Source organism: Ornithorhynchus anatinus, chromosome 6 (genome assembly GCF_004115215.2).
Source record: "Ornithorhynchus anatinus isolate Pmale09 chromosome 6, mOrnAna1.pri.v4, whole genome shotgun sequence".
Classification (NCBI taxonomy): domain Eukaryota; kingdom Metazoa; phylum Chordata; class Mammalia; order Monotremata; family Ornithorhynchidae; genus Ornithorhynchus; species Ornithorhynchus anatinus.
Genome location: NC_041733.1, coordinates 22,565,696 through 22,582,994, shown reverse-complemented (window position 1 = coordinate 22,582,994; position 17,299 = coordinate 22,565,696). Strand labels below are relative to the sequence as shown.

Genomic DNA, 17,299 nt, shown 5'->3' with positions numbered 1-17,299 from the left:
TCCTCCCGCGGCCCGGCCCGGCCCGGCCCGGCCCCGCCCGACCCGCGGCCCCGCCCGACACTTCCTGAGCCCCGCGAGCCCCGCGAGCCCCGCTCCGACCCGGAGCCCGGAGGCGGAGGACGGGGGACGGCGGGGCGGAGCGGGGCGGGGCGGGGCGGAGCGGGGCGGAGCGGGGGCGGCGGGGGCCCCCGGCCTGACGGGGCCGCTCACATGCGCGGGGAGCCGGAGAGGAGAGGAGCCGAGCTGGCGAGCGGGAGCGCCGAGGGGGCGGGGAGAAAACCGCAGCCCCCGGACCCGCCCCGCCCCGTCCCGTCCCCGCCTCCGGGGCCCAGCCCGGGACTCCACGGCCCAGCGCCCCCGCACCGCTAGGACGACGACGACGACGGGGCTCAGAAGGCCCCCTGTCCCCCGGACCGGAGCCCCCCGCCCTCCCCCCGCCCCCGCTCCTCCGGGGCAGAGGGGGAGGTCCCGAAGGCCCGGAGCATCGTTGGGGCCCCGTCCTCATGGCAACCGCGGAGCGCCCCGGCGGGCGGGGCCCGGTCTCCATGGCAACCCCGGAGGGGGAGGGGAGGGTGGGCGGCCGCGATGGAGGGGATTCGCTTTTGGGCATCGAAGGGTGCGGGGGCTGGCGAGGTCTCGGCGGCGGAGGGTGCGCTGCCCGTCGCCATGGCAATGAGGGTGACGTCACGGCAGCACCCGGGAGCAGCTCGGGACAGACGCTGCTTGGCAACCGGAGGAGGGGGGCAACCGGAGGAGGGGGGCACCCGGAGGGTGGCACGGGCGGGAGCTTCCCCCTCCCTGCTTCTCCCCTCTCACCAACGAGGCAACCTCATTTCCACCGGAGGGTGCAAAGAGGGACAGCCTCGCCACCCCCCCACGGACCCCAAGAGGCCGTGCCCTTCGACGGGGGGGGAGGGGGCACCACCCAAGGGGTCGGGTGACGGCCAGACCCCTTCGTCGTCATCATCGTACTTTATTTACAGTCACAAAAGTGGGACTCTGGTGCCCACATCTCTACTCCCACCCCCCACCACGTTCTTCCTCCTCCTCCTTCTCCGGGGGCCGCAGCGGCGGGGCCGGGACTCGGGGTTCACAGAGGAGATGTGCGCCGTGGCTCCTCGACCAAATCCCGGAGCCCCTGAAGTTCCCGCAATCCCTAAGGACAAAAAGAAAGTCAGGCTGGAAAGGTGGAGGGGGAGTAAGCCGGGGAGACCTGAAGGAGCGGCCCCCGGCCTCGCGCCTGCCCTTGGCCCGACACCCTGTCATACCCCGTTTCCACCCCACTTCTGCCCAGGTGATTCTGGGGCCCTGTGGGGTACAGGGCAGGGAGAGCACCCCGTCTTCCCCCCCGCCCCACACTCACCTCTAGCACCAGGCGGATGTTGGCTTTGATCTTGGCTGAATCCTTGGTGAGGCTGTCGCTGAGGCTGGGGGGCGGGGAAGAGGCGCGGGAAGGCAGGGAGCTTAGGGCCACACACATTTTGGGCGTATACCCCTGCCCCGATCGGAGTTTCACGGCTCAAATGGCATAATCCTCGGTTCTAGGGCCACCCAACTTGGTCCAACTCATCTATAGCACTGGAGTCTTTTGGAGCTGAGCCGGGGGCGAGGGGGGTGGTGGGGGACCGCTGCCGACCTGCAGCTTCTCAGCCCAAACTGGGCCCAAATTAAGAGGCTGTGGGAGTGGGGCGTCCCAATAGGCTGCAAACCTCTCAAGGGCAAAGGCTGCCTCTCTCGCTTCTCTCGTCCGATCCCCAAAGCTTAGTTCAGCTCAGATGCAGCTCCATTGCCGGAGGGGGCAGATGAGAAGTTTCAGGGGGATCGGATGAACTCAGGAAGGAGAGCTTCGGGATGGGACCCTAAAGAGTAAATTAGGGATGTGGACGGAAAAGGCTCCACCTCACCATGAGAACGGCTGTCCCGGAGGGCAGCCGTTACGTCGTTCCTCTGAGCATCCTCTGATCAGGGAGACGCCCGGGCTGGATTGATCTAACCCAGGACCTTTGCTACTTGCGTCAGTCTTGGAGCCCGTCCGACTCTGGACGCTGGCCCTCTTACTCCCGGGCCCCACTCGACCCTTCCCCCCAAACCCCTGACCCAGGACCCCTGGCACTCTGGTTCAGAGGTCATTCACCTGGTCAGGAGGCGGCTCTTGCGTTCAATGAAGCGCAGCGCTTCGGGCAGCGTCAGCTCCAAAAAGAAGCCATATCCCAATGCCACGCAGATCCGTGAGGGGTCTTGCCTGTGTAAGAGGGGCCGGGTGAGCAAAGGTGGCTGAGGTCGGAGGGAGCAGAAGCAGTGAGTGTGTCCTAATGGGAACAGCACAGAACTAGGAGTCAGGAGGCCTGGATTCTAATCCAGCCTCAGCCACTTGCCCGCTGTGAGACTTGGAGTGGGTCACTGAACTTCTCTGTGCCGCAATTTCCTCACCTACAAAATGGGGAGTCAATGCCCGTTCTCCCTCCCGCTTAGACTGTGAGCCCTATGTGGGCCAGGGATTGATTGTGTAGTGTGTGTGTGCCCCAGTGCTTGGCACTTAGTATAACACTATTACATCCAACTCCCAAGTACACAGTAAGTGCTCAATAAATATGACTGATGGTTAGAAAGCTCTTAACCAATACCACAAGTCATATTAGGGAACAGTGCCTCCCTAGTTCTCATTAGTCAAAACCGTAAACGGCCTTAAAGGAGACAATAATGACAAGCAGAGCCTGGGGGGGGGGGGGGGGGGTGATGTCCCCGAAAGAGGATTTCGGAAGTAAATGTCCCGTGAGGGGGACGGGGAGTGAGGGGGAGCAGCTTTTGAGAGGCTGCAGTGACTAGATCCTAGATACTCACACTTCTGCGCTTACGTAGAAGTTGCAGCCCAAATCCACTTGGGTATGGAGCTCCGGGTCAGCCGATTCCTAGACGGCGATGGGAAGGTGAGAGCCTTCTCTGCAGCTGGTAGGTTGGGCAGGGCCGCAGCTAACTCCCTGGTCCGAACACTAGGGTTTGCCCTCCCGCCGTCCCCCTCCCCTTCCATATTGGCGCTCATTTTCTCGTCCCCTCCAGCTGCTGTGAAAGATTTTCCCAAGCTCCCCTCCAAAACACCAGGATGAAAACCTCCTCTGCCACTATGGGAATGCCTCCCCCTTGGAGCTCTCTCTTCCTACCCTATCAGCCTTCCAGCTCGGCCCCAACCAGCCTCTCCTCCCCAATCCCGCTCCCCCCACTTAGCCAGCTCCACTTTTCCCGCTGCCTCATCTCTCCAACTCCCCCTCCCCTGGGGGGACCCTCTCAGCCACCCCAGCCCCTCCCTGAAGTCACCTGCAGCCTCTCAATGATGTTCTTGAGCTGCAGATAGTGAGCCAGCTGCTCGTAGATCTCTTCCCGCTGCGTCAGCACCTGCCTGGAATCAGTACAGTTGACCCATCCGCCCCCTAGGCCGTCCTGGCTTGACCCTGGCCCGTCCTCTTTCCCAATCTCTAGCTCCCCTCCGGTGTGTCTCTACCCTGGTTTCTTCTCACCGTGGAACTGTCCCCTACACCACAATTCTCTCTTACTTCTGCCTCATGGGGACCCACCAGGGTATAAAATCACCAGACAGGAATCTCTCTCTTTCTCTCTCCCCAGGCCTGTTCGGGTTCGGTGGATTTTGTGAACAGAGGATTTCACGGGCCAGCAATCTGAGCAGAAGCTTCTCTGAGAAGCAGTGTGGTCTAGTGGAAAGAGCACAGACCTGGGAGTCAAAGGACCTGGCTTCTAATCCTGGCTCTGCCACTCGTCTGCTGTGTGACTATAGGCTAGTCAGTTGGCTTCTCTGTGCCTCAGTTACCTCATCTGGAAAATGGAGATTAAGACTGGGAGCCCTATGCAGGACAAAGCCCAGGTCCAACCTGATGATCTCATATCTACCCCCAGTGCTTAGTACAGTGCCTGACATGTAGTAAGTGCTTAACAAATACCATTTAAAACAATCTGTGGGCTGGCCTAATTCTGGCCATAGCCCCCCCTCAAGCCAGTTTGGGACTGGGGGAGGTTTTTGGTATTTCTAAGTGCTCACTATGTGCCAGGCACTGTGATAAGCGCTGGGGTAGATACGAAGTAGCGTGGCTTGGTGGAAAGAGCACGGGCTCGGGAGTCAGAGGTCACGGGTTCAAATTCCGGCTCCGCCATGTATCAGCGGGTGTTACTTTGGGCAAGTCACTTCACTTCTCTGGGCCTCAGTTACCTCATCTGGAAAATGGGGATTAAGACTGAGAGCCCCACGTGGGACAACCTGATCACCTTGTATCTCCCCCAGCGCTTAGAACTGTGCTTTGCACATAGTAAGCGCTTAATAAATGCCATCGTTATCATTATTATTATATGAAGCAACGCGGCTCAGTGAAAAGAGCATGGGCTTGGGAGAGGTCACGGGTTCAAATCCCGGCTCCGCCACGTATCAGCTGTGTGACTTTGGGCAAGTCACTTCACTTCTCTGGGCCTCAGTTCCCTCATCTGGAAAATGGGAATTAAGACTGTGAGTCCCAGGTAGGACAACCTGTTCGCCTTGTATCTCCCCAGCGCTTAGAACAGGGCTTGGCGCACAGTACGTGCTGAACAAATACCAAAGTTACTATTATTATAGGAGCTAATCAGGTTGGATGCAGCCCGTGTCCCCCAGGAGACTTCCAGTCTTAATCCCCATTTTCCAGATGAGGTAGCCGAGGCCCAGAGGAGTGACTTGTCCAAGGTCACAGGGCAGACAAGGGATTAGAAGCCGGGTCCTTCTGACTCCGAGGCCCGGGCTGTCCATTCCAAGCACTTAGTCCAGTGCTCTGCATATAGTAAGCGCTCAATAAATACCACTGAATGAATGGGGAAGCAGTGAGGCTCAGTGGACAGAGCCCAGGCTTGGGAGTCAGAGGTCGCGGGTTCTAATCCCGGCTCCGCCTCTTGTCAGCTGTGTGACACTGGGCCAGTGGCTTCACTTCTCTGTGCCTCAGTTCCCTCATCTGTAAAATGGGGATTAACTGTGAGCCTCACGTGGGACAACCTGATGACCCAACGCTTAGAACAGTGCTCTGCACATAGTAAGCACTTAACAAACACCAACATTATTACTCTCTGCGCCTCCGTTCCCTCATCTGGAAAACGGGGACGACGACGACGACGGTGAGCCCCAAGTGGGGCAACCCGATGAGCTCGTCCCCGTCCCCCGCAGCGCTTAGCGCAGTGCTTGGCACACAGTCAGCGCCTACCCAATGCCATCGTTATTATTTATTATTATGAATGACTGAGGACGGGCTGCTTCCCGCTGCAAAAGCCGGCCGGGAGCGGGGGGGGGGGGGGGGGGGGGGGCCAGCCCCTCACCGCAGGTCCCTCTGCAGCACGTCGCTGACGAAGGCCTCGTACTGCAGCACCTTCTCTTCCACGCGCCGCGCCGCCGTCTCCATGGCAACGGCCTAGTGCAGGGAACAGGCGGGGGGGGGGGGGGAGGGAGCGGACGAGGCGTCGCTTCGACCCCCGCCGCGGAAGGACCCTTTGGCCTGCCGCAACGGCCCCACCCGCGTCCCCCGGATCTCGGGTGGGGGGCGGGACCGGCCGCGGTACGGTTCCCCCCCCGGGGCCCTTCCTTCCCCCCCCCCCCCCCCCCCCGGCACGTGGTTCGGTCCCCCTCGCCGAGCTCGCGCCTGAGGCCCGGCGCGAGGCCACTTCCGGGGGGCGGCGGGGCCACTTCCGGTTGGGGGCCGGCCGCCGTTGGGCGGGGCGGAGGGGGGTGGGCTCTGAGGCGGCTGAGGGGACCGAGGCGGGGGCGGGGGCCGAGGCCGGGGCGGCCGCTCCCGCTCCCCGACGCCGTTAACTGCGAGGGAAAGGGAAGGACGAGGCCCTTCCGCCCCACCTGACGGGAAGTGGGCGGACCCTGGCGTCGCCCTAAGCGCTGACGGCCTCCCCACCGCTGCTCTCTAATGAGTCACCATGGCGCCTGCCCAGCCCGGTGCGCAGGGATCGATAGGAGGGAATGGATTTATCCCCCCCGGGGCGGCTCAAAGCCCGGATCGATCCCCATTTGGCAGAGGAGGTCACTGAGGCCCCCACTGGACTGAAGCGCCGCCCCGCCAGGGGTTCGCAGCTCACAAGGACGGGCTGGGTGGAGGCAGGGATTTAGGATCCCCGCCCCGTCAGCTCGGCCTCCGAAGAGCCAAGTGATTTATCCCAGATGGCGGGGTGGAATCGGAACCCAGCTCTGCGGGCATCCCGCCGGGCCGCTCGGGGACGGTCGCTTTCCCGGGCGTCGGAGACTTTGACGGGCCTGGTCCCGTGCACGGGGAGGCATCTCCCCCCTACCTCGAATTCCAAGCCGGTGTTGCAGCCAAGTACGGTGCACAGCTCTGAGCGACACGTTCTGTCCCTCTGCGCCAAGCAGCGGGGCGGGATGCTCCCCCTCTCCGTTCTCTCCCCCCCTTCCTCTACCGTCAAGCGTCGGCTAGTTTTCGGCGGGGTTCCGTCTCTGCGGCCTCAGGTCCTGGTCGGATCACCTCCTTTCCCCTCTCGTTCCTTTCCTAGAGTCGTGGAATGGGACGCCAACCCTAGGCAGGCTTCTGAGGTCCTGCCTTCAGCAGGGGACGCCACTTGGGCAGGCGGTTGGCTCCGGCCCTCGCAACCGCGGTGGGGAGGCGTCGTCAGGACCTAGGATCGGTCCCCGTCACGTCGAGCCGCCGGCTCGCGGGACTGAGCCGGAGGGGACCGGCGCCGGCCCCAGCGGGCACCGAGGAACTCTTGGCTACGGCATCGACCTATCGCTCCCTTATGAACCCTGCTTCCTTCTGGCCCAATCAAGGGTCGCTCGGCCCGTCGACTCGGGGGGGGCGGCTCCGGGATGATAATCATCGTGGTATTTGTTAAGCGCTTACTCTGTGCCGGGCACTAAGCGCCGGAGTAGATAAGAGGTCACCGGAACGGACGCCGTCCCTGTCCCACACAGGGCTCATGGTCTTAATCCCCATTTTCCAGATGCGGTGACCGAGGCCCATCCGCCCGAGGTCACGCGGCAGACACGCGGCCAGGCCGGGATCAGAACGCAGATCCTTCCGACTCCCGGGCCGTGCTCTATCCTCCAATCCGCCGGGCTAGAAGCGGATGTGTGTGCGCGCGTCGGGTGGCGGGGAAGGAGGAGCCAGGCGCTGGGACCGGTCAGGGCTTTATGTACATGGGTCCAGGCAGGTGTCAGTAAGAAAATACAATCTGTGCTCATGGCGCAGCCCTGCCGCCGCACTTCAGCCACCCCAAGGGACAAAAGAGAAAAATACATAAATTAAAAAAAGAAACGGGCTCAGGTGAAAGGGGTCTGGGAGGCAGGGGCGCCGATCTGGAAGGAGGGGTAACCTTATTGCTTCGATCGGGGGCGGGGGGGAGGACGGGGGGGAGGGCAGGCACTTGACTTGCTGCCACGGGCGGGAAGGGAGCGAGATTGTGCTTCTCCCGGGGAGAGAGGAGCTGCGGTGGGGGAGGCGCCGGGGAGGGGGGGCAGTGTTTTGCCTTCCTGGGCCCCTCCCTCTAGCAGGGGAGAGGGGGCGGGGGGGCGGCGGCTGCAGCAGAGTCTATGGCTGTGGGTCCCCGGGGGGTGGGATCAGAAGGGGGGCAGCGAGAGGAGCAGAGCAGGGGGCGGAGTCCTGAGCCGGGGGAGCCCCGGGGAGCCCCGGGGAGCGGTACCTGAGAAGGCCCAGGGAGGGGGTGCTGGTGTTGGTGGGACGGGGGGAGGGCAGGGATTTGAGGGGGTAGGGCCGGGAAACCCCTCCCCTCCCCCCCCGCAGCACTTTCAGTCCACATCCATCGACTCGGCCTGGGGTGCGGGGCCATCGCCAGAGAGCTGGGTCAGAGGGGCGGCCAGGGAGCTGGGGGGTCCGGGGCGTGCCGGGGGCCGCCGCACCTTGTCCTGCCGCTGGTAGAAGAGAACGTAGGCTGCCTTGGACTAGAGGGAGGGAGTGAAAGACGGACAGAGAGACAGATGGGGAACACGCTGAGACCAAGGGCGACGTCGCGTGGCGGTGGCCCCAAAGAGTTACGTTGGTGATGACCCTCACTCTCCGCCCCCCGCCCCGACCCCGCTGGGGCCCACTGCTCCCATGTCCCCGCCTCCTAGTCCTCGGGTCGGCGGGCGGCAACTCTAGCTGGCCTACCTCAATCTGGCTTTCAGACACCGGGGAGACACTGCTGTCATCAAAATAGTGCCACTGTCCACTGTCCTTGTTCCGGGCAAACGTCGTGTCTGTCACGGCAAAGGCCACGGAGGTCCACACCAAAGCGCAGGAACCACTGCCACCCAAACCGATGGCACTGACCCGCCCCCAACACACCCCACTTCCCTCCCAATTGCCACGGCCAAGCACGTCCTCCCCCCGTCTCCCCCCGCCGTACGCCCCCCGCCGTATGCCCCCCAGTTGTGTCTTCTCCGTACAGTGGCCGTCCCGCAGACCCCCGTAGTGGTTGGAGACAGCGATGAGGTCATATTTGCAGGGGGGCGCGTCGGCCTCCGTCCGTGGCTTGATGATGAACTCGGAGAAGTCCAGGTCCCTGTGCGGAGAGGCGGCGGGAGACAGGGTCGGCACGGGGAGGGAACCCAGGGCCCGCTCCTGGGGCGGACCGACCGGGCGGCGGGCCCTGGCCGGTCACCGTCTGCCCGCTCTCCCCCCGAAATCTCACGCTGCTCCCACCCACCCGGCTCCGGGCCCCCTCTGACCGGATGGGGAACTCGACGAGGGTGTCCAGCTTCTCGCGAGAAAACTTGGTGTAGGAAAAACGCTTGAGGTGGATGATGAGGGCCTCAGGCAGCGCCCACAGGTCTAACTTCTTGGTGGCCAGCTGGTGCCGCTTGCAGGTTGGGCAGTACCTGGCGGGGAGGAGGGAGAAGAGGGGAAGCAGGTGAGGTGAGGAGCCCCTTCGTCCCGGGCCCCCGCCCCCCACCCCCAGCCGGACCCTAGGTCCCCCCACCAGGGGTTCTCCTCCTCCAGCGTCTCCACTGTGGTGAAGAGGTCGACGCACTCCTGTAGCCGCACCGGGGTCTTCTTCAGCAAGTAACCCATACAGTCGTGCTTCACGTAGCCCTGGGGGGAGACGGATGGGGGGAGCTCGGGGGAGGGGTCTCTCCACCCCAATACTTCCACCCCGGGGTCCACCCCCAGGATGCCCCCAAACCTTCCCCAGCCCTTTTCACCTCGGCCTCCACCTCATTGTAGTAACGCTTCTTCATCTCCGGATCCCAATCAATGGCAATGTAAGGCTGGGCTGACGGATTAACGACAACAATGATATTAATAACCGTCATAACTCTCGTGGTATTCGTTAGGCCCTTCACTACGTGCCCGGCACTTCGCTAGACGCTGGGGTAGATCCAAGATCAGCGGGTTGGACACGGTCCCCGGCCTACATGGGGCTCAGGGTCTTAATCCCCATTTCCCAGATGAAGAAAGCGAGGCCCGGAGAAGTGAGGTGACTTGCCCACGGTCACACAGCAGGCAAGCGGCAGAGCCGGGTTTAGGACCCAGGTCCACTGTCTCCCAGGCCCGCCGCTCTCCCCATTAGGCCACGCTGCTTCTCTGGGGAGGATCGGGGGAGGGGATGCGCGTGAAACGTCAGAGGGCCCGCCGGCCCGCCTCCCGTCTCGCCCTCCGGGCCCGGCCCCGGGCGCCCCAGCTCACAGTTGAAGGAGACCCCGTTGGCGTCTTCGCTGAAGCTGGCTCGGTCACTGGTGCCGTTGGAGTTGACCGTCTGCAGACTGAAGAGCAGCTTCCGCCTGCGCCTGCGCCTCCTTCTCCGGCGCGGGGGACGGGGCGGGGGGCGGCAGGGCCGCTTGGGCTGGTTGGCGGGGCCGGGGCTGGGGGGGCTGGCGGGGGCGCTGCCCGGATGCCCCTCCATTTCCCCCTCTCCGCCGTCAACTGCCTCTGCCCGTTTCTCCTCTCCATCCGCTGGGGTGGAGACCGGGTGGGCGGAGCCTTCCAGGGAACTTCCCTCCCCTTCCTCCTCTTCCTCTTCCTCCTCTTCTTCCTCCTCCTCCTCTTCCTCCTCTTCTCCTAGGGCCAGGGCAGGAATGAGGGAGGATTAGTGCCGCTGGGACCGCCGCCCTGCCCCCAGGGCTCTGAATTCTTTTTGGCCTCAGTCCCAGGGCTCCGTGGAGCTGTCGGTCAAGCCGCCGAGCGCTTACTGTGCGCAGAGCACCGTACTTTGTGCTCGGAAGAGTACACTATAACAATAAACAGACATTTCCTGCCCACGACGAGCTTACGGTCTAGAAGACTGTCCCCTGACCAACCTCAGCCCCCTCCCAGTCTCCTCCCCCAGCCCCCACCCCCTCACCCTCACTCAGTCCATTAGGCCTCTTGTTGTACAGATTCTCCTCTTCGCTATTCTCTTCCTCCTCTTCCTCCTCCTCGTCCTCTGAGTCCGGCCGAGTCACGTAGCGGCTGGAGGGAGGGAGGGACGGACGGAAAGGGGGTGGCTGGGGTGATGCTGCCCAGGGTGGAGGGGGCAAAAGGAGGCCAGCAGTGGAGCGGACGGACGCCGCGGGCGACCGAGGCCTCGGGGGGCGGCGGCGGCACGGGGTCGGGGTTCGGGTGGCGAGGGGGGTTCGGGAGCACTCACGAGAGGCGATGCAGCAGGATGTGGTACAGGGCGTCCCAGGAGAGGCGATCGCGAGGCACCGACACCAGCAGCGGGTGGCCGAACAGCATGAGCCCGTAGTAGGAGTCGCTGTAGTCCCGGGCGGGTGCCCGCTCCCGCAGGTACACGGGAAGCACCACGTCCTCGCCCGGCCCCTCGCCTGACCCTCCGGACACCTCGTAGCTGTTGGGCAGAGTCCAGGCTCGGGGGGGAGGCCTGGATGGGACCCATCCCCCGTCCCCCTCCACACCCGCCCCCCCGGCCTCACAGCCGCCCCCACACCGCCTCGCCCTCCAAGGCCGCCGCCGCCCCTCGCCCTCCCTACCAATCCTCACATGAAGATGTCATCTCGGTCCAGAATGCAGCTCAGGGCCTCCTCCAGCTGGTAGATCTTATAGAATCGGTGACTGAACACGTCGGCCACCATCATCTGTAGAGACGGGAGGCGGGTCAGGGCCGCCCACGTTGCTCGCTCGCTCCCTCCCTCGTGCGGCCCCCGGCCTCTGGGCCGCCCCATCCCGGCTCCCCTTCAACGCTCACCCGATCAGGAGAGACGCCTGTGTGTTTGGCCAACGCAATGCAGAGATCCAGCACCTTCCCGGCTTTGGGGACCACCAGCCGGTGCTGAGAGGGGAGGTAGCCAGTGAGGCCTACGTCCCCGGCCCCCAGTCCCTCCGGGCCCCGGTTAGCGCTTGACCTCCACCCCCTGGGGCCCTGGGGCCAGATGGAAGACGAGGTGGCTCTGGGCCGGGACAGAAGAGAGGGCCCCATCTCCCCCGGCCCGTCCTCCGTGGTCTTGGTCTCCCCCGGTCCCCGGCACCTGTTCCGGCTTCTTGCGGGGATCCATGGAGACGAAGAAGACCTCCATGCTGCGCTCCTTGCTGACGGGCAGAGGCACGCTCAAATAGCAGAAGGGGTCAAATGTCACCGATACCTTGCCACACTCGGGACAGACCAGCGTGGACTTAAAGAGCCCGTGAAAGGTGTCCACGATGACGGAGTCGTTCCGCCGCTTGTGATTGCGCCAGGCCTCCTCTGCCACTTCCTGGCCGGAGGGGACAGAGCAGGGGGGTCCGTCGGCAGAGGGACGGGCGCCCCGGGGCCCCACCACCGCCCCGTGGACCTGGGCCCCGAGCCCCACCCAAGGGCGGTGGACCTTCTGCCCGCCGCGGGCCTCACCTGGTCTGGCCGGCCGGCCGCGTCCCGCAGCTCCACGTACTCCTTTTTTTTGACACGATTGAGGTCCTCGTGTAGCCCGTCCAGCAGGAAGGAGAGGAGCTCCTGGGAGTCATGCTGCTGGTAGCCCAGGAACTGAGAAGCAAAGTGGCCCACCTTGGTCTGGAGGATCCACGGGGAATAGGGAGATCAGGAAGAGAGAATCGGGGGCGCCGACTGCTGACCCGGCCGCCGCGGAGTCTCCCTCCTCCCCCCGCCACCCCCCGCCACAACCAGACAGGATCCTGGGGTCAAGATTCCAACCCAGGGCGGGAAGAGCTGGTGACCTTGAACATGCGGGGCACGACGGAGCGGTGGTGCCCAGACCAGGCCTGTTTAACCAGGTCAGCGTAGGCCTCGGCAATCTCTCCCTTCATGCCTAGCGGATTGCAGAAATTCAGTTCCTCAAGATAGCGGTTGTGCAGGAAATACTCGGTCAGAGGCGGCACGTTGCTGAGACACTACGAGGGAAGGTGGGAGGCCCAGTGTGAATGGGGGCGGGGGAGGAGGGGCGCACCCCCCAGACTTGGCCTGAACCTCCCAGCCCATCCTCCCGCTTAAGCCAGCGCAGCACCTGCAAGGCGGAGTTCATGAAGCAAGTGTTGCCGAGATTCGTGAGGCCGCAGACTCCGGGCTGGCCCCGGTACGCCTCCTCCTCATCCACCATGTTCTTCCTGGGGGCCAGACACACATCAGCACCCACCTCCCCCGGAATTACTTCCAACGGCCCCTCCGCTTAATCTACTGGGGACTGGGGGTGGGGGGAAAGGGGGCAGGGAAAACGGAACGGCCCCAAGGAGGCAGGAGGATGGTGAGGAGAGAGGTGCCAGGACTTCGAGGACGGACCACCTTCCACTTACCCACCACGACACGGGGGCGGAGGGGAGAAGACTGACCCGAGACGGGACCCTGGCATCCCACCCGCCCACCTGCCCGCCAACACTTACATGATGTGGGGCCGGGAGCTGGGCCAGGTGCCATCCTTGTTGCGTGTCTCCATGACAACTATCTGCAGTGGAGAAAAGAGGAAAGCCGGCCTAAGCTCCCGGGGAGGTTGGCTCCGGGCTTAATGGTGGGCGGGAGGTTCCCAGGGCAGCGCTCTGGCGCGGACACCCGACGGTGGGGCGAGCAGCAGCACGTGTGCCCGGAGGCGCCCCTGACCTGTCCGGGGCTCAGGCAGGCATCCAGGACCGACATGTGGGGGTTGCGCAGCCGCTCGCAGGACCCGTCCGAGTTCTTCACCCACAGTCTCGTCTCCTCTTCGGGTCCCACCTGGAACTGCTGCCGGGCCACACGCAGCACCAGCTCTGGAGAGATCGGCCAGGCCCGGGTCAGGGCGCAGGTGGGAGGGAGGGCGGGATGAGACATCATCCACCGCCTCCGATGCCCGACCAGAGGAAGGAGCCCAGGACCGTCTCGGCAGAGGCACCGCGACTCAACCTGCCAGATGATCCCTCCGATCTTACACGGGGGGGGTGGGACTCAATTCGCAGAGGAGGAGGAGGAGGAGGAGGAAGAATAACTGTCATAGCAGTAATGGTACCGAGCCTCTTCTGGGCGCAATCAAGAGCAGGGCACTAAGCGAGCGGGAAAGTACGAGAGAGGAAAGCAGCAGGGCCGCCCTCCTACACGCAGCCTTCCCCTCCCCCCGGCAGTGTTACCGATGGAGTCTGCGCGGCTGAACTGTGTGGTGTTGAGGCTGTCCATGTCACTGTGCTGGCAAAGGAGCAGCTCCACAGGATACACCTCCACCTTCTGAGTGCTGGGCAGCTCCACCACCTGGGGACAGAGGCAGTCTGGAGGTCCAGCAGTGGGGGAGAAAGGGTGGCGGCCCTCACCTGGACGGCCTCAATCAAGCAACGGTATTTACTGAGCGCTTCCTGAGTGCCCGGCACTGAGCACGGGCGAAAGTACCATTTCCACGGGGCTGGAAGACGCGGTCCCCGCTCACAAAGAAATGACAGTCTACGGGGGAAGACGAGGCATCCAAGTAGATTAGGAAGACAGGGGAATTAGTAGAGTACGAGAACATTTATGCGAGTAGAGTGATGCGGGGGTGTGTATCAAAGGGCTTAAGGGGTACACAGCCTTCGACACAGAGAGGAGGATGGAGAGGGGAAATAAAGGGCTTAGTCTGGGAAGGCCTCGGGGAGGAGATGGGATTTTAGGAGGGTTTTGAGGAATGGGGAAGAGCGGTGGACTGTTAGATATGAAGAGGGAGGCAGTTCCAGGCCCGAGAAAGAACACGAGCGAGGGGTTGGCAGTGAGAGAGGTAAGATCGAGGTACAGCGAGCGGGTTGGTGTTAGAGGAGTGGAGTGCGAGGGCTGGGCTGTAGTAGGAGATTAGCCAGGCAAAGTAGGAGGGAGTAAGCTGATCGAGTGCCTTAAGTCACTGGAGAAGCAATGTGGCTTAGTAGAGAGAGAGCGGGAGCCTGGGAGTCAGAAGAACCTGGCTTCTAATCCCAGCTCTGCCGCTTGTCTGTCGTGTCACCTTGGGCAAGTCACTTCATTTCCCTCTACCTCAGTCACCTCATCTGTAGAGTGCGGATTAAGACTGTGAGCTCCACGTGGGACAGGGACTCTGTCCAAGAGCTTAGAATGCTGCCTGGCACGTAGTAAGTGCTGAACAAATACCACAATTAAATCGACAGTAAGAAATTTCTGCTTGAGGGGACGGTGGACGGGCAGTGTTTGGAGGTTCTGAGGAGTGAGGAACAGAGGGGCCCAACAGGTTTTTGGGGAAAAACGATCCAAGAAGCAGAATGACATACAGACTGGAGAGGGGAGAGACGGGAGGCAGGGAGGTCAGCCCAGTTTCGCAAGACCGCCCCCCTCCATAAATCCTGGTCTCTGACTTGGAAGAGACACCAAGCACCCCCCCACCCCATCCAACCCCAACCCCATCCAGCACCCCCTCCCCGCCCCCACTTTTCCGATCCCCTCACCTTGCGTTCGATGGGCGGCTGTCCGTGCTCCAGTCCATACCAGCTCAGCAGTTTGTGCCAAACTTCAGCAGGAACCAAGATGTAGTCCTCACCCTCCACTAGGCGCTCCTTCAGCCGCCATGACTCCTGATCTGGGGGTACAGGTGAAAGGGTCAGGGGCTGGGGAGCCTCAAGGACAAGGAATCCTGCGTGGGGGGCCGGGGGGATTTGGGACCCCAAGATAGAGGAAAAACTCGCACGACTGCCAGAGGGAAAAGTACCTCGGAAGTGTGAAACACAGGCTGCCGATCAGAACTGAGAAGCAGTGTGGCCTCATGGAAGGAGCCTGGGCGTGGGAGTCAGAGGACCGGGATTCTAATTCCACCTCGGCCTCTTGCCCGCTGTGTGACCTTGGTCAACTTACTTAACTTCTCTGTCCCTCGATTTCCTCACCTGTCAAATGGGGATTAGATACCGGTTCTCCCTCCTACTTTGTGAGATTGTGAGCCCCGTGTGGGGCAGGGTCTGGGTCTGACCTGATTATTTTGCAACTACCCCAGCTTGGCAGATAGTAAGCACTTGGCATACGGTAAGCACTTAAATAAATCACATTCGGTGAACCCTTACTATGCACAGAGCACTGTACTAAATGCTTGGGAGAGTACAACAGAGTAGGTAGGCAGCTTCCTTACCCACAAGGAGCTTACAGTCTAGAGGGAGACAGTACTATAAGCAAATTACGGCTACGTACGGAAGCGACGTGGGGCTGAGGGAGGGGTGCATAAAGCGTGCCAAATCCCACGACAACAGTAGTGATTATTACACAGCTGAAGCTAGCCAAACTCCCTGGTTTGGGATCAAGACTGTTCCAACCCACCTCTCCCTGGGCAGGGGAGTCCAAGTGAACCCCAGAAAAGCCTCCAGAGGTCTGTCTGAAGCCGATCCAGATCCTCAGAACCACAGCTGACGAGGGCCAACTGGTGGGATGTCCCCAACTGGACTATCACCCCGGCCCGAACCGCTACGGAATCTGCCTCCTCGGGGGCTTCCCAACCGTGCGTCCGCTCGGTAGTCGGACGGTAGGACGCAGAGGGGCGCGGTACCTTCGAAGAGCTCGGCGTTATTGATTCGCCCAGGGAAGGTGCTGGACTCCTGGTCTCCGGACTGCACGTAAGCCTCCCACTGCTGATACCAATGCTGTTCCAGGAGAAACCTGGGGGGGAGGAGGGAAGAGGAAGAAGAAGAGGAGGAAATGGACAGAGCTCCCGGTCACTCTCCCTTCTTTCCCTAGCTCGGTTCCCGGGGGTGCCGGCTCACCGAGCGCTGGCATCCCGTCCCGGCCGGGGGCCTCGACAGCCCCTAGCTGGGGGAGTGGCGCCTCTCGGCTTTCCCGTCTCAAAATAGGGGTTTTCTCCCTTCCAACCGGCTGGTTACCTGAGTTTCGGGGTGAGGGGTTGAGTCTCCGAGCAGGGCCAGGGAGTCCTGACCCGAAAGCAGTCCTCTTCCCAGTCCCCGATCATTCATTCAATAGTATTTACTGAGCGCTTACTGCAGAGCACAGGACTGAGCGCTTGGAATGGACAAGCGCGGCTCAGTGGAAAGAGCCCGGGCTGGGGAGTCAGAGGTCATGGGTTCGACTCCCGGCTCTGCCACTTGTCAGCTGGGTGACTGTGGGCGAGTCACTTCACTTCTCTGGGCCTCAGTTCCCTCATCTGTAAAATGGGGGTTAACTGTGAGCGTGACGTGGGACCACCTGATGAGCCTGGATCTCCCCGGGCGCTTAGAACAGTGCTCTGTACAGAGTGAGCGCTTAACAAATACCAACATTATTATTACCATTCGGCACCAGATAGAGACCCTCCCTGCCCAACAACGGGCTCACAGTCTAAACGGGGGAGAGGGACGGCAAAACCCAACAAGTAGTCTGGAGTCGATATCATCAAGGTAAACAGAGTCCCAGAGAGCTGCGGCGTGGCTCAGTGGCACGGGCTGGGGAGTCCGAGGTCGTGGGTTCGAATCCCGACTCCGCCCCCCGTCAGCCGGGTGACTGGGCCGGTCACTTCTCCGGGCCTCAAGTGACCTCATCCGGAAAACGGGGCTGAAGACCGGGAGCCCCACGTGGGACCGCCCGCTTACCCCGCGTCTACCCCAGCGCTCAGCACAGAGTGGGCGCACGGTATCCAGACCCGCCCCTGGTCCCTAGGCGGGGGTCGGGGCGGAGGGGGGGGTGGTCGGGGTCCGGGTCCGCAGAGCGGGGAGAGTGGGGGGCGGGGATGTGGGGTGGAGGAGGGGTTCCCGGGGTCCCGGCCGGCCTCCGCCCCGCCCCCCCCCCCGAGCCCTCACCAGCTTTCCCCCGGCCGCAGCGGCCGCTCTCGCCCGCTCTCTCCGTTCTCCACCTGCCACCGCTGGCTCTCCAGCCCCGGGACGGGCCCGGCCGGATCCCCCCCTTCCAGCTGAGGGGCTCGGCTGCCGCCCGCCGCCGCCGCCATCGCCGCCGCTTCCCCTCAGCCGCCGCCGCCGCCGCCGCCGCCGCCGCC

General features: G+C 63.0%; 2 protein-coding genes across 5 annotated transcripts; both read right to left on the bottom strand.

Annotated features, from left to right (window-relative positions):
* Window positions 1-953: 953 nt before the first annotated feature.
* UXT (ubiquitously expressed prefoldin like chaperone) lies at window positions 954-5,703 on the bottom strand. 2 transcript variants are annotated; one of them, XM_029068112.1, is made up of 7 exons: window positions 5,626-5,703; window positions 5,341-5,434; window positions 3,313-3,394; window positions 2,842-2,909; window positions 2,135-2,242; window positions 1,364-1,427; window positions 954-1,156 (listed from the first exon to the last, which is right to left on the bottom strand). In XM_029068112.1, the coding sequence occupies exons 2-7, from the start codon at window positions 5,421-5,423 to the stop codon at window positions 1,091-1,093; spliced, it is 471 nt and encodes a 156-aa protein (XP_028923945.1). In that variant the 5' UTR covers window positions 5,424-5,434; window positions 5,626-5,703; the 3' UTR covers window positions 954-1,090. The 2 variants fall into 2 exon arrangements, with proteins under 2 accessions (XP_028923945.1, XP_039768368.1); XM_039912434.1 differs by lacking the exons at window positions 954-1,156; window positions 1,364-1,427 and having other exon boundaries at window positions 2,135-2,309.
* Window positions 5,704-7,151: 1,448 nt separating this feature from the next.
* USP11 (ubiquitin specific peptidase 11) lies at window positions 7,152-16,317 on the bottom strand. Of its 3 annotated transcripts, none has more exons than XM_029067909.1 (21): window positions 16,197-16,317; window positions 15,866-15,975; window positions 14,784-14,914; window positions 13,500-13,617; window positions 13,000-13,145; window positions 12,786-12,847; window positions 12,413-12,512; window positions 12,126-12,299; window positions 11,803-11,961; window positions 11,444-11,668; window positions 11,164-11,247; window positions 10,959-11,053; window positions 10,606-10,806; window positions 10,321-10,427; window positions 9,666-10,037; window positions 9,182-9,252; window positions 8,959-9,071; window positions 8,708-8,857; window positions 8,426-8,541; window positions 8,148-8,236; window positions 7,152-7,939 (listed from the first exon to the last, which is right to left on the bottom strand). In XM_029067909.1, exons 1-21 carry the CDS (start codon window positions 16,280-16,282, stop codon window positions 7,787-7,789), a joined length of 2,862 nt encoding a protein of 953 aa, XP_028923742.1. In that variant the 5' UTR covers window positions 16,283-16,317; the 3' UTR covers window positions 7,152-7,786. The 3 variants fall into 3 exon arrangements, with proteins under 3 accessions (XP_028923742.1, XP_028923743.1, XP_028923744.1); XM_029067910.1 differs by having other exon boundaries at window positions 10,327-10,427; XM_029067911.1 differs by having other exon boundaries at window positions 11,803-11,934.
* Window positions 16,318-17,299: the final 982 nt, after the last annotated feature.